At 35.6% G+C, this 14,434-nt stretch overlaps 3 protein-coding genes across 3 annotated transcripts in view; 1 reads left to right on the forward strand and 2 right to left on the reverse strand.

Annotated features, from left to right (window-relative positions):
- LOC120626989 overlaps window positions 1–14,434 on the reverse strand; it is a 45,064-nt gene that overhangs the window by 28,481 nt on the left and 2,149 nt on the right. The gene's annotated exons all lie outside the window — the stretch shown is intronic.
- LOC120627703 lies at window positions 790–2,100 on the forward strand. Its single transcript, XM_039895764.1, has 2 exons — window positions 790–1,183; window positions 1,694–2,100. The coding sequence occupies exons 1-2, from the start codon at window positions 790–792 to the stop codon at window positions 2,098–2,100; spliced, it is 801 nt and encodes a 266-aa protein (XP_039751698.1).
- Window positions 9,382–11,694, reverse strand: LOC120627011 (protein ALP1-like). Its single transcript, XM_039894852.1, has 2 exons — window positions 11,160–11,694; window positions 9,382–10,351 (listed from the first exon to the last, which is right to left on the reverse strand). The coding sequence occupies exons 1-2, from the start codon at window positions 11,685–11,687 to the stop codon at window positions 9,533–9,535; spliced, it is 1,347 nt and encodes a 448-aa protein (XP_039750786.1). The 5' UTR covers window positions 11,688–11,694; the 3' UTR covers window positions 9,382–9,532.

The following is a 14,434-nucleotide window of genomic DNA, read 5'->3' on the forward strand; positions in this document are numbered from 1 at the left end:
GCGTGAACGAAACACAAAAATCATCGTATTCTATCGAAAGGTCCCTGTATCTGGTGGAAGATCAGCGAGTGCAAGCAGCAGTACGTACGTGCATTGTATTGTTGTTGCCTATTCGAATCGTTTAACATCGTCATCGTCAGATTCAAAATTAGGGGTCTGAATTCCCACTGTAGCACAGGCCACCAGGTGCGAGTTGCTACAGTATAAATACGTTAAAATTGTAAGACTGTTGTGCAATTTATGATCAATAAAGATGTTTGTATTTACTTGTATTTTTTGTTTTGATATCATTTTGAAAGCGGGGTAAAATCAGTTTTATACATAGTTCACAGGGGTAACAATATTAAATAGGTTGGGAACAACATAGAGGAATACATAGTCCAGAATTTGAATATTTGTGCTGATTGGGGTTACCCTTTAGACTCAACTGATCTTCGATATATTGTTATGATGTATCTGGATAGTACCCAAGGAATTACAAACAGAAGATTTAAAAATAATTATTTTGGGATTGATTATGTGAACGGGTGTTTAAAACGACACCAAGATACTATTTCCCGAAGAATTTGTCAAAATATAAAACGAGCTCGTGCAGCAGTAAGCCCTGAAGTCATTGTAAATTATTTTTCCGAATTAGAAAAGTCTATCGCCAATGTTCCGCCGTCTAACATCGTCAACTATGACGAGACAAACTTAGCGGATGACCCGGGGCGCAAAAAGGTCATCGTTAGACGGGGATGTAAATACCCTGAAAGGGTAGTTAATCACTCTTAGGGCTGTATCTCATTGATGAAGGCTGATTCTGCTGATGGAGAGCTGTTGCCTCCATATGTGGTCTATAAAGCTAGTCACTTCTACGACACAGGGGTCAAAAATGGACCTGAAGGAACTCGGTATAATAGATCTGCTTCAGGGTGGTTTGATGGAGATTGTTTTAAAGACTGGCTTGAGACCTTGGCCGTACCATATTTGGAAAATAAAGAAGGCAAAAAAGTACTCGTGGGGGATAATGTATCTTCTCATTTATCTTTAAAAGCAGTTCAGCTCTGGAAAGAGAAAAATATTGATTTTGTCTTCCTCCCCGCCAACTTAACCCACCTAACGCAGCCATTGGATGTTGCATTTTTTAAACCATTAAAGAAACCATGGCGACAGGTTCTCGAACAATGGAAAAAAACCGACGGTAGGGACATGAAATCCGTACCAAAGGGATGTGTTTTCCACGGCTGCTTAAGCTCTTAGGTGACAGAATATCGACGAATTCTGAAAGTAATATCAGAGCTGGGTTTAGGAAAACTGGGCTTTTACCTTTAGACTCGACTCCGGTGCTATCGAAACTGCGAACCGAAAAAAGATCTAGCGAAGACGAAAAATATGCTGTAGACGAAACATTCGTAAGACTATTAAAAAGAGATGAGGTTCGGAACGATGAATATTACAGAGCCTAAACGATAGAAAAAAGTTGAAGTTGTCGCAGGGAGAAGTGTAAATGAACAAGAAGCCGTAGATAAAAACAGTGTGGAAACCTTAAAAGATACCACCAAAAAGTAGCATTTGATACCATCTACTTCCAAACCAAAACCAAAGGGGAAAGGTCTAGGTAAGAAGACTAAGAAGATGTCCTCAGAAAATAATCAAAATGAGATTCAAATGCTTCAAACTATTGATAAAGATGAAAGATTGAACTTTTCAGGCTGCGACATAATTTATCCACTACAGAAAAGTCTACAGGAAAAGCTCAATCAACAGAATGTTTGTAATAATAATAATAATAATACGATAAATATCAAAGATAATACAATATTGAACAATCAGAAAAACTCGGCAAAACTAATTAAACTAGGAAAAGAAAATATGACGACAGAATGGGCGGACAATACTGCGGATGTTAAACTAGAGCACAATGAAAAAAATAACTATGAAGAAATAGATTCTACTAACCAGAGAAATATAGAGGATATTAATTTTGATTACTATAACCTGGAATCTATGCCAGTTATTTTTGGTGAAGATCTAGAACTAGGGTTCCAAGAAGAAGTTTTAGCAACATATGAATTTCAAACACCGAGCGAAATAAAAACAGAGAAAAAAAGAAATTGACATTATTTCTAATATTAAGTTAAAATTATGTACCAATGCCTCTGTCTGACACAAAAAAGAGAAGAAATTCACAGCCTTTATCAAAAGACACTGCTTGCACATCGTCAACCAAACGACGATATTCAACCTGTACAAAAAGTTATTAGGATAACAAAGAAGAAATATTGAGTATTTTAGAAAGTGACTGATTTGGAGAAAACAGATTGATATATGATATATGACTGATAAACATCCATTATTTTCTATAAATTTGTTTTTTATGGTAAGAAATCTGAAAGATCTCATAGGTAGTACATAAATCTCATACTCTTAGTGCCTGAAGCCAAAATAAGTGCTGCAGCCTCCAAGGTTTGATGTTATTAGTGTATATATTAAGCTTTTTTTTAAAAAAAACTAGCGCTTATATGTAGTAAAAGCCTATGGGAATCTATAATCTTAATCACCGGAATCTTACTAACTATATATACGGTTTGTAATTGGATTAAAAACCAAAGAGAAAATCGGCCTGGAAGTTTGAAATTGTTCCTTTTCCCCCCGTTTTATATAGTTTGGTATAAAACTGGACCCGGTAGGTTCAGTCTAGAGAAAAGAAGACTGTCGTCCCGTGCCAGTTTATTTGCCAGGTCGTTGACATGTGCCGCTAGTCGCCCTTGATACTTTTTTTTTTATTTATCAAATAAAGCAATTACAATAAAGTGGTTCTTATAAAAGCACCGAAAAAACCGCAGAGGTTTGTCCTCGGTGCCTATCTGCAACAATTACCTAAGGTGTTAATTAGAAGAATTAAAAGCTGTGGGAAAAACACTGCTACATTGTAGAACGATAGGAACCAAGTAAGCATGTAAATTTTAATTTTTAAAAGTAGCAAGTACCAAAATAAATGAATATAAACTATACAAGATACAAAAGAGTCAGCCAACTAACTTCGCTAAAAAGTATTCTTTGAGTTAACGCTTAATGTTTTTAATATTTACATTTTGGATCAACGTTGAGGCTCACCGTATGTATTGTACTGTAACTTAATACTGTATGTCCTTATTTCCTCTTTGACTGTTTTAATACTTAAATCTTTTTGGATATTCTCGTTAGTCACATAATATGGTGGGATGTTAAACATGCTTCTGATGACCTTGTTTTGAAATCTTGGCCATGAGGTCAGCTAGTCTGTCAATAAACCCATGAAAATAATCTTTTGAAACTACATTTTTACCTTTAAGCATCATAGCTCAGTGGCTATTGTGCTGTAAGTTTTTACAATATAAGTTAATTTTCACCATAAAATCACCATAGAAACTGTAATCCCTAGAAAATTATTGTTTTTATGTGTTTTATTGTATTGTTTACAGTTAGTTGATGTTATGAAATTATTAACTTAGTATTTGTACTAACACTGTCAACAATTTTCATCAGACATAAAAAGGACGAGTTTCTTGGTTAAATATTATTTAACAGCTGAACAGCTTATTGTTGGCGATGGTGTGATAAATGAAAGTAATTTCGCAAGGCCTGGAAAAATCGGAAATGCCAACCTAAGAGAAACAGATTAATGATTTTGATCTAAGTGCTGTTCATCAAAAATTCTAAGACAGACTTTAATTTCTAATTGAAAAGAAAAACCAGCAATTGCTTCAAAACACAAGTTTTATTTAAAGCAAATCCTAGAAAACAGAACTGCCTGAAAATATCCAATCAAAGATTATATTTGTATTTTTAAAAAAACTATGTGGAGTAAGTACATTAAAAGTGTATTCATTTATTATTTAATTGGATGTGAAACAGAGTCCTATAAACTGAGTCCTACAAAGAAACAAAATATTGGCAATTTATTAATATTCCAGGGGACCAACAACTTTGTAAAGGAAAATGGTAGATAATTGTGCATGCTGGAAAGAGATTTACACTCAACCCACTTTTAATCATCATCATTATGTACCCATTCCTGGCCCATTACAGGGCATATGTCTCCTCTCAGAATGAGAAGGGTTTAGGCCATAGTCTACCACACTAGCCAAGTGCAGATTGGAATACTTTGCATGCCTTCGAGAACATTATGAAGAACTTTTAGGTGTGCAAGTTTCCTCAGGATGTTTTCCTTAACCATTAAAGCATGTCAAGTCAAGTCAAATATTTCTTTATTCAAATAGGCACATAGATGGCACTTTTGATGCGTTATTATATACAAAATGTGTACAAAGCAGTGAGTAGTGATGGCGATAACTACAATCGTAAAGCTACTAAAGCTACGAGGGTTCCAATCGCGCCCTGGTCTAAGAAGAAGCCCACAACAAACTTAGCCGGGTGTTCTTTTTGTTATCACCATATCACATTGTCATTAGAAAATATTTAAGAAGCAACCTGGTTAGAGCAATTGTTTGTGATATTAAATTGTTGGTGCGTACCAGGGATCAAACTCAATGTCCCTCTATTCCTATCACTTTTAATATTTTCTAGTAAAAGTAAGCTGAAGCAACACAATTACCATTCTAATATGAATTCTCTATTTTTTTTTTTAATGGGTTACTGATAAGTATACACATAGCACTGTACAATTTTATGCTCTTTTTTTTTACATTATATTCTTTTTTTACATTGAAATTCGTCCCTTTAGTAACACAAAAACGTATCTCGACTTTTATTAATTTTCAGTTAAGTATACCACCTATCTCGAAATAACGCATTCTATTTAGTCACAAAATCACGTATCTCTGTGATACTTTATTTCTAAAATGAAGGTTGACGTATCTATTAAATGCCCAAATTAGAAACAAACACAGAAACTTATCTTAAGATACGATTGTGTGTTACTAACAATATCCATAAAACATAAACTTATCTAAAGATACGTCTGTGTGTTACTTAATGTTATGCGATGACTGCACACATACAAATCGTATGAATAGATACACGTGTTTGTTGTTTCACTTTGGGGCGTCAGTAGCGCGCTGCCATCTTGTTACGTCGCACGTCGGGCGCTTTTGTTGAACTCAAATTAGTTAAGTAGTGTTTAGAAATGTCAAGAAACCCAAGGATAGCAAAAATAAAAGCTATTATAGCAAGTAGAATGTTAAACGAAGCCAACCGAGATGAACCTATTGGTAAGTACCTAAATCACATTTTTCTTCTATATAACCTTTCGAACCATAAATAATCTGAATAAAGTAATCTTTCATTTCCATTTGTTTTATTATTTGTGTTAGTATTGAAAAATAGCTAAATTATGACCTAAATCAGTGGGTGTTGTATCATTCGTATCATTCAATTCTTCACTTTATGTTATGTTAATATAAAAAAATGCTTTTTAAGTCCCGTAATACACTAAATAATTTTGAAGATAATTTATACACGTTAGAACCCACCCAATACCCTAATAAAATATATTTCAACACATTTGCTCATAACATGAACCTTTCTTTTAGGGTCATAGTACAAGTTATTAAAACCGGCCAAGTGTGAATCTTATTTACGCACCAAGGGTGCCGTATTAGTTACCAAATATTTTGTTCTCTTTCATTTGGTTCGGGGTCCATAATGAGGGCCGAACTACACTTGGCCAATTTTTATTGTTTGTCGTTGTAATAAATAATCGAAATGTTTTACTTCCAGATCCTTTTCAAGAAATGGATGATGATTCATCAGAATCATATATTGGCAATACAGATTCGGATGACAGCTCTGAAGAACGGAGTCGATCAAAAAAAGAAAAGTCTTTATCCCTTTTGAGCACACGTCACGTATCGCGTCTTGTAACTAGTGGTAATTTGAGAAGCGCTTCACTAGATCCAGATTATGACAAAGAAAACTTTAATATTTCTGAGACACCAGCCAATAGATTAGCAGAAAATTTACATGACACATCTGTTAGTTTTGACCGTTTATTCTCTGGAGGCCCTGATTTCCCAAATAGCCCAATGGTTATACCGCCAACTGATTGTTCAGAAATTTCTCTTCCAATTATTGATTTACCGGCGCATGACGATTCTGGAGAAATTCCATTCAGTCAGCTCAGCCAAAGAACAGCTCATAATAATTCTCACTTTATTCCTGGGATACCTGCACCAGGCAATAGATCAGCACATAATTTGCAGGACACATCTGTCAAATTTGACCATGTATACACTGGAGGCCCTGATTCCTCTAATAGCTCAATGGTTGCGCCAGCTAATTGTTCAGAGATTTCTCCTTCTATTATTAATTTACCGGCGCATGACGATTCTGGAGAAATTCCATGCAGTCAGTTCAGCCAAGAAAGAGCTCACAATAATTCTCACTTTATTCCTGGGACACCTGCACCAGGCAATAGATCAGCACATAATTTACGGGACACAACCGTCAAATTTGACCATTTATATTCCGGAAGCCTTGATTCCTCTAATAGCTCAATAGTTGCACCAGCAAATTGTTCAGAGATTTCTCCTCCTATTATTGATTTACCGGCGCATGACGATTCTGGAGAAATTCCATGCAGTCAGTTCAGCCAAAGAACAGCTCACAATAATTCTCTTAGCATCCTTGACCAATCGTTACCGAACATGCCTGAAGTCATCTCATTTGAACAGCCGGAAACAATCTCTACACCAACTGAAAACCAACTGGAAGTGGAAAATCATAAAAAAACTCGCAATAAAAGATCTGCTCCCAAGACCTGGAAGCAAAATGTGCGAAAGTGCTTAAGGCAATCTGGAAAAGAATATGTTTCTTTAAGAGGTAAAAAAGTGGGTGCTCGTAAAGTAAGGCTCGTACCAAAGGATTGCAGTAGTTGCCGCAGAAAGTGTAATCAATCATTTGACGAGTGTGCAAGGGAAATGATTCATAACGCCTACTGGAACTTAAAAGATTCAGATAAACAAAGACAGTAGTGGTGGATGAAGTTCAAACAAAAGTTAAAACTGCTGGTGAAAATTCCAGGCGAAAAATGACGCGAGAGTTTTTCTTTTACAAAGACGGTGGAAAAGTCCAAGTGTGTCAAGAGTTTTTTCTCAAGACGCTAGATATATCAGAAGGATTCTTAAGAAATGTTTTAAAGAAAAGGGATGCAGCACGTGTTGTTGCTCCAAGCAACCGAGGTAAGCACCAACCATTGTTACCAGACCAATCGAAAACAAAGAAATAATAGAGAAGCACATCCTATCATTCCCTACTGTGCCGTCCCATTATTGCCGGAAAAAAACAAATTATAAATACTTGCCGGAAGATTTATCACTGAGAGATATGTATAATCTATACATGAAGCAATGCACTGAGCAAAATATAGTCTCTGAAAAGTTTTGGCTTTACAGACAAATTTTCAATAATCAACACTTGAAATTTCATAAGCCCCGTAAGGATATGTGTGATTCATGCGTAAAATACAAGAATTGTAGTGAGGAAGAAAAACCAGGTCTATTTCCATTACACATGCAACATATTCGCCGGAAGACTGAAGCACGTCAGTACCATGATGATAACAAGAACCTAGCACTAAATAAAGTTTTAAATTTTATTGAGATTGACTTAGAAGCCGTGCGATATTGTCCTAAAGTATCAGCCAAAACCATTTTTTACAAACGCCGACTTGCGACATATAACGCGACAGTCTATGATGTTGAGTCGAGGCGGGCGTCAAATTTTATGTGGCATGAAGGTATTGCGTCCAGAGGTTCAAACGAGTTGTCTTCTTGTCTTTTTAAATATTTAGCAGACCACGCCAATGGCAAAAAATTCATTATCATGAGTGATACTTGTGGAGGCCAGAATAGGAATGTTAATTTAGCTGCGGTTCTCCTTTATGCTGTACAAATATTAGATATTCCTGAAATAGAACAGGGCTACTTTGAACCTGGCCATTCCATGATGGAGGTAGATTCTGTGCACGCTCACATTGAGACTTCATCAAAGAATGTAAATATTTACCATCCTTCAGGATGGTACACTGCAGTCAGAATGGCATCAAAATCATCGAAATAGGATGTTATTGAAATGGGCCAAGAGATGTTTTTTAACGCTTTGAAGTTAAGAGAACAAATTATTAAAAATAAGAAAATAGACACTGATGGTAACAACATTAATTTGCTCAAGATCACATTATTAAAATACATTAAAGGCGCTTGTGATCATATTTATTTTAAATATAATAAAAGTGACACAGATTTTAAAACATTTAAAGTAATACGGCGAGTAACAAGGGGTGCTACAAACTATGATTCCATCGAACGGATCAGAGCATATCGTCCCTTAGCTTACAACACCGCCTAAGTCATTTTTACCAACTTTACAGGAGACGTAAAAAACTGTCTATTTTAAAAAATCTGGGGATTATTCCTGTCATAACTTAATACATACTCTAGTTAGCGGTTAAGAAATAATTATTTATACTTATATTGACAATTTACTTTATTTTAACTTGTTTTTTATGACTTGAGCTGTGTTGTAATGTAATATTTTATTAGATTTAGGCGGTGTTGTTTGCGGAAATGTTAGGGATTAAGATATTAAATAAAAGATGATTTCCAAAGAAAAGCTTTTATTAGGAAATATTTCAAGAAAATTAACAAATCTTTATAACATTAGGTATCTATAACTTAAATCTTAAAGCACCGGATACACTAGGGAACATTTTGTCCCGCAACATGACGCGCAACACAAAATATACGTGACGCTGCAACGTTGCATAGTGTCCCGCAACATGACCCACAACATTGTACGTGACGCGGGGCATGTTGCTTGCTCCCGCCTCGAGAGCGAGCGCACGTGTCCCGCGTCAGTGTTGCGCCATTTGTCACTGAGTGTAGTCGCGTACGCAACGTGCCTTTAAAATGTCTAGTGTGGGGAAATGATACCGTGCTTTTGCTTATAGAGCTTTACGAAAGTCGTGACTTGTTGTGGAATACTTCACACCGTGACTATCGAAATAAAATAAAGAAAAATGATGCATGGGAGGATATTGCCAAGGCGCTTAAATTGCCTAGAAAAGAAATAGAAACCAAAGTTCATACCCTGCGTTCGCAATTTGTCCGAGAAAGGAAGAAAGTGAAATCGTCAAAAACTACTGGTAGTGGACGAGAGGACGTGAAGTCCAGTGCATGGTTTGCGTACGATGCAATGAAATTTTTGCTAAAGGGAGCCACAACTTCTGGAAGCTTGGATACTTTGGACACAAACGTAAGTCATACTTTAGTTATTTTGTCATTTGTAATCAGTAATCACGGTCACATCACTTGCGACAAATTTAGCGCAAACGGATTTATTTTTATTTATAATTTATTTATATTTATTTATTTATAATTTATTGTACGGACACACAAGGAAAGGAAAAGTAACAAATTAATACGTACCTATATTATTTACATAAACTAAGATTTGTACACACCTCACCCACAAAACTTCACTTCTAAAAGGATTGACGTTGTTCAGTAACATTAAAAGAAAAAATATAGTACAATACTAGTTTATTCATTTAAAAATTATTCTGCCAGGGAACACGTCCTTCTTCACTCATGAAATATTCAGCAAATTTGTTTCTTATTTCCATTGCAGATTCAGGGTAGCGTCTTCCCATAGCATTTAAATTCGACATATTAACAGAGCCAGTTTCTCTGCGCCAAGATCCTTCTAAAATATCGTGATCCACATTTTCAGAATCAAAAGTCCCATGTGGGTTGTACAGTGATCTCGATTGACTATTTCGCCTTAAAAAATTATGGAGGTATACGCACGCCATTACAACAACTTCAGCATTAAAGGGTAGGATGGTTATGGGAGTTCGGAATATACGAAATACAACACCTAAGATACCGAACACATTTTCGACAATTCTTCTAGCTCTTGACAATCGATAGTTGAAAATGCGTCTTGTTGTACCCACGTCATGATTACCGGGATATGGCTTCATCATGTTTTCTGTCAGTGCAAAGGCGCTGTCTCCTACAAGTACGTAAGGCATATTCGGCCCATCTTGTCGTATTGGGTCTGGAGTTGGCCAGTTGAGTTGGTTATCAGCTAAAGCTTTATAAAAAGCAGTCTCTTGGAATACTCCACTGTCAGAAGATTTTCCTTTAGCACCACAATTTGCATAGATAAAATTGTAATTTGCATCGACAATACCCAATAGGACAATACTAAATTGTTCCTTATAGTTAAAATAGTCACTTCCCGAATTCGAAGGAGCTTGGATTAAAACGTGTTTACCGTCTATAGATCCAACGCAATGCGGAAAATTCCATATATTTTCAAAGCTTTTAGCCTTGGTTTTCCATTCATTTGGAGTAGCTGGGACCTGTAAAGAAATAATGATACATTAAATACTATTTTTGCGTACTAATAATTAAGGATTCATGTCTAACAGATGTTTGATATAATACACTACGTGTTTTATACTTAGTATATTCTTATTATAATAATTGACTTAATATTTATATCATTAATTTTTCAGAGTCCACAAAGCCAAAACTCGATTTCGTCTCCGGATGAAGATGTCGTTATACATTCTCAATCTTCCGTTCCGGAATTTCAATCTCCTCATCAACTAGAATCGCAATCTACGAGTACCATTGATCAAGCAGAGCAACCCACAACCCCTGCACTAACACCTTCATCGTCGCGACCAACTCGGAAGAGGAGCCACCCCAATGAAGATAGATTGGAGGAGGCTTATGAAGTTCTGCATGCTGCTAAAAACAGAATGATGTCCCGAGATGAATTCGATGTTTATGGACAGTACGTAGGAACTGAGTTACGTGCATTAAATGACGAACATAGTGTAATTATGGCTAAATATTATATTAATAATATTTTATTAGATGCACGCTTAGGAAAATACCGTACAAGTTATAATAATCAAAGCCAGTCAGTTGTTCAACAGGGCTATAGCACTGCATCCAGTGATATTAGCCCCGAGCCTTCTGAAGAGCATATTATACAAAATATACTTGCAAATATGGATTCCTCGAGCACTAATAGCATTGATGGCACTAATACTAATTAATTTACGTTGATCGCTATATCCATCTTGTACTCTTTAAAATTTATTTTACTGAAGATTAAAATACAATTATAAATAAAATTATGCGTTTTCTTCAACTTACCTTTACAAATATCTTCAATTTTTTTATCAGTTCTTTACAAACTTCTGGTACTATTTTACGTATTAGTTGTTTTGACACTCGAAAAGTGTACGACAAAGAAGCATAAGAATCTCCAGTCGACAAGTACCTCAATGTAATGGCTAGTCTGATATGAGGACTAATAGCGTTCCGTAATATTGTATCCTGTTTGGCTATGGAAGGTGCGATCATTTGCAATAAAATTTCAAAATCAGATGATGACATGCGAGTAAAATTCACAAACGATCCGTCAGACATTCGGAGATCACTTAAAATATTAACTCTTCTTTCTCGTTGTAATAAGAAATTCCGCATCCACCACCTTCTCTTTCTCTTACGTTTCAACACACTCGATATAATTACTATGTACGCAGCACTAATAGCCACAACCTCCTCGGGCGACATTTCTATAAACACTGAGAAGTGTGGTCGACGAAATGTTCCGCGACATGTATGTCGGCACATTCCACGTAGTTGTTGAGGAACATGTTCCGCAACATGTTGCTCCATTTGTCCCCTAGTGTATCCGTGGCTTAAGAATCACATTGTTGATATAAATTACTTAAAGTTGTTTGGTAACATAGGAACTTCTAGTTAGTGCGAAAATGCAATTATATTTTTTTATTATTATAGGTAAATATTTTGAATCATTAGTTTTAGTCTTTAATAAACTCCAAAGAAACAAGATATAAATAGTATTAATAAAATTATAAAAATAATAAAGAATAACTCGAAATCTCTAGTCTAATCTAAGTTTCAGTCTTTAGCGATTGCTGTGCGGAAGGTCATCATAAAAAGAATGGCAACTAGGTGGTAATACACTTTTTAGGTCTTGCAAATCTTGATACTTCCGCTTTGTAATTGGTATTCTAGCTGCGTACAATTTCTGCAGGCTATTTATTTGTTTAATGTTGTTAATTGGCGTGGGACGATGTGGTAACGGCTGTAGCTCGTTATCAAAACCAACTTTGTACCAAATTGTGCCATTTGGTCTGTATTCTAGCATACGTATATCTGTGACTACTGGGTCACCTGTTTTTTTACCAGGACGTATAGATTTATAAATCAATTCTTTCGAAAAGTCTGTGAAAAAGTTATAGTCCAAATAACGAGCTTCGTAAGGCATAGGATCACTCCTAGCAATTTTACTTATTGCCATGTATTGTTGTGGAAGGAAAATTTCTTTACCTTTTAATTTGCACTCTATTGCACTGTGTACCGAGTCACATTCCATGTGAGTATGGCCTTTTTCCAGATACTTTTGAGTAATCACAATATTTTATTCAATCGCTAAACGTAATAAAGCGTTGCTCAAGGTAGCATTGCGATTTTGAGCGCAACAGCCATCGGAATATAAAATCACGGGCAATAATTTCTGACTCAAAACCTTCTCTAAATGGTCTACTAAGCATGAAGCAAACACAGAGGCTTCAAGCGTGCTATTTGACTCATCGAACCAATAACACATTACTTCCTTAGTTGCTATATTGTATAGTGTAAAATTATGGACGCATAATTTAGTTTTATAGTAAACTGCACTAGCTTGAAGATACGGGGCCAATTTTACCGATTCAACATCCTGTGTGAACACGTGACAAGCTCCGGACTGTGCAATTCCTTTGTCAGTATCTTTCTCTTTCCTAGCTCGATCTTTCTTCAGAACATGTTCAGCGTGTTCTTCATCCGTAATGTTTCCAGTTTTATGACTGCAGCAAACATCGCATTGATCTTTCTTTGGGTGGAATAGGCTCAGATTGAGTTTCAAAAATATTTTGTCAAATAATTTACGGCCAGGGCATTCTCTACCCTCTAATTCACAATTCTCTTTATATGTCTTATAAAGCTGTGTCATGTTCGTGAAAACTGGTTCTAAAATTTTCTCGTGATGTTTTAGCACGACAGTAATGCGACGGCATCTTTGGAAGATCTGCTAAAAACTTTTCAATATATTTGTGGTCTTCAATTTTCTCTGGATTTCTGCGATTACTGGTTGAAGTAGATGAATCGGGAGGCATAGCACAATCGGTTTTTGTCAACCAATATCTGATAAACCAATCTTTAATTCCAAGAGTGGCCAAGAACATTTTTTTGCAGACTTGGTGACGTACGTTATCAATCGTCAAAACGTAAGTTCGACTATCAGTTCTTTTGGATGATTCTGGATTTTTAGTAATTTTCTTTGGTATTTTGTTAACGTGTGAAGTTATAAATGATCTTCGCTGCTCCCAGTTCATATTCTGCCAGAAATTTTCAAACAAATGTTTCCGCTGTTCTTCATTTATGTTGTCACATGACCTGAGTTTAGATTTCTTGCAAAACGCAGAAGTGCACGGTGGTTTCATGGATCTTGCAGGCTTAAATATGTCTTGTTTCACTTTAAATGTTTCATTAATCTTTGCTTTTCTGTCTCTTCTGTATCCCAAATAATTTTCACCTTTCATCCGTAATTCTTTATTAATATTGCGTTTATATTTCTTTGGGTCTTTTGACGCCTTGTTCTGTCGTTTTTTATGACTTAACAAATCACCGTGATAGGGAACATCACTGAGTATAACCACTTTTGAAGAACACGATGGAGTAGCAGAGACATTGGATTGCTGCATATTGTTTTGGGTTGTATTATTTTTATCTGTACATTGAGTATTGTTTGTGACTATATCAGAAACTGGGTCTTGAGTATTCGTAGATACGAGAATATCTTGGTTTGAAGTAGGGAAAGATTTAACAGAATTTATATTAAGGACAGCATTTCCTAGTTCTTGTACAACATTCTCATTTTCTACCGTGATATTGGCTACATCCAATACAGAAGACTCAAGATACTCGATGGCTTCCGTAGCAAATTCGGGTGGTTCCTGTTGCAGATAAATGAAATCATTACCAACTTTTTCTATAACTTGTAGATTGTTAATGTCAATGTTTTCAATATCCAAGTCCATGTTTTGATCTAATATTGAGATTACATTGTCCTGGCTCTTTAAATACTTTTTATGGACTCCCCGAAGTTTTGATCATTTATTGGTGTTGCGATAATTTCGTATTTAGTAGGAGAATTGCATGCTTTGGTATCAGAAGAACTAGTGTTATCTTTTTGCTTAAAATCAAAAACAAATAATAGGAATTATTGCACTAAAAATGTAAATAACAAGAAATAAATGCGGACCTCAAAACAACCTTCAATACTAACCTAGTTTAATTCTTTTTTTATCTTCTTTGCAACTTAGTTTACGCCGTTTATGTTTTGACATCAATCCTGA

This window comes from Pararge aegeria, chromosome 1, assembly GCF_905163445.1.
Source record: "Pararge aegeria chromosome 1, ilParAegt1.1, whole genome shotgun sequence".
Classification (NCBI taxonomy): Eukaryota; Metazoa; Arthropoda; class Insecta; order Lepidoptera; family Nymphalidae; genus Pararge; species Pararge aegeria.

What these genes read in the sequence shown, in the direction of transcription:
- LOC120627703 (XM_039895764.1), top strand. Translation starts at nt 790, where the DNA reads ATGAAGGCTGATTCTGCTGATGGAGAGCTGTTGCCTCCATATGTGGTC. An exon ending in ACAATGGAAAAAAACCGACG is followed by an intron (nt 1,184 to 1,693) that starts GTAGGGACATGA and finishes TGAACTTTTCAG; the next exon opens with GCTGCGACATAATTTATCCA.
- LOC120627011 (XM_039894852.1), bottom strand. Translation starts at nt 11,687, where the DNA reads ATGGAGCAACATGTTGCGGAACATGTTCCTCAACAACTACGTGGAATG. An exon ending in AATTGAAGATATTTGTAAAG is followed by an intron (nt 10,352 to 11,159) that starts GTAAGTTGAAGA and finishes ATTTCTTTACAG; the next exon opens with GTCCCAGCTACTCCAAATGA.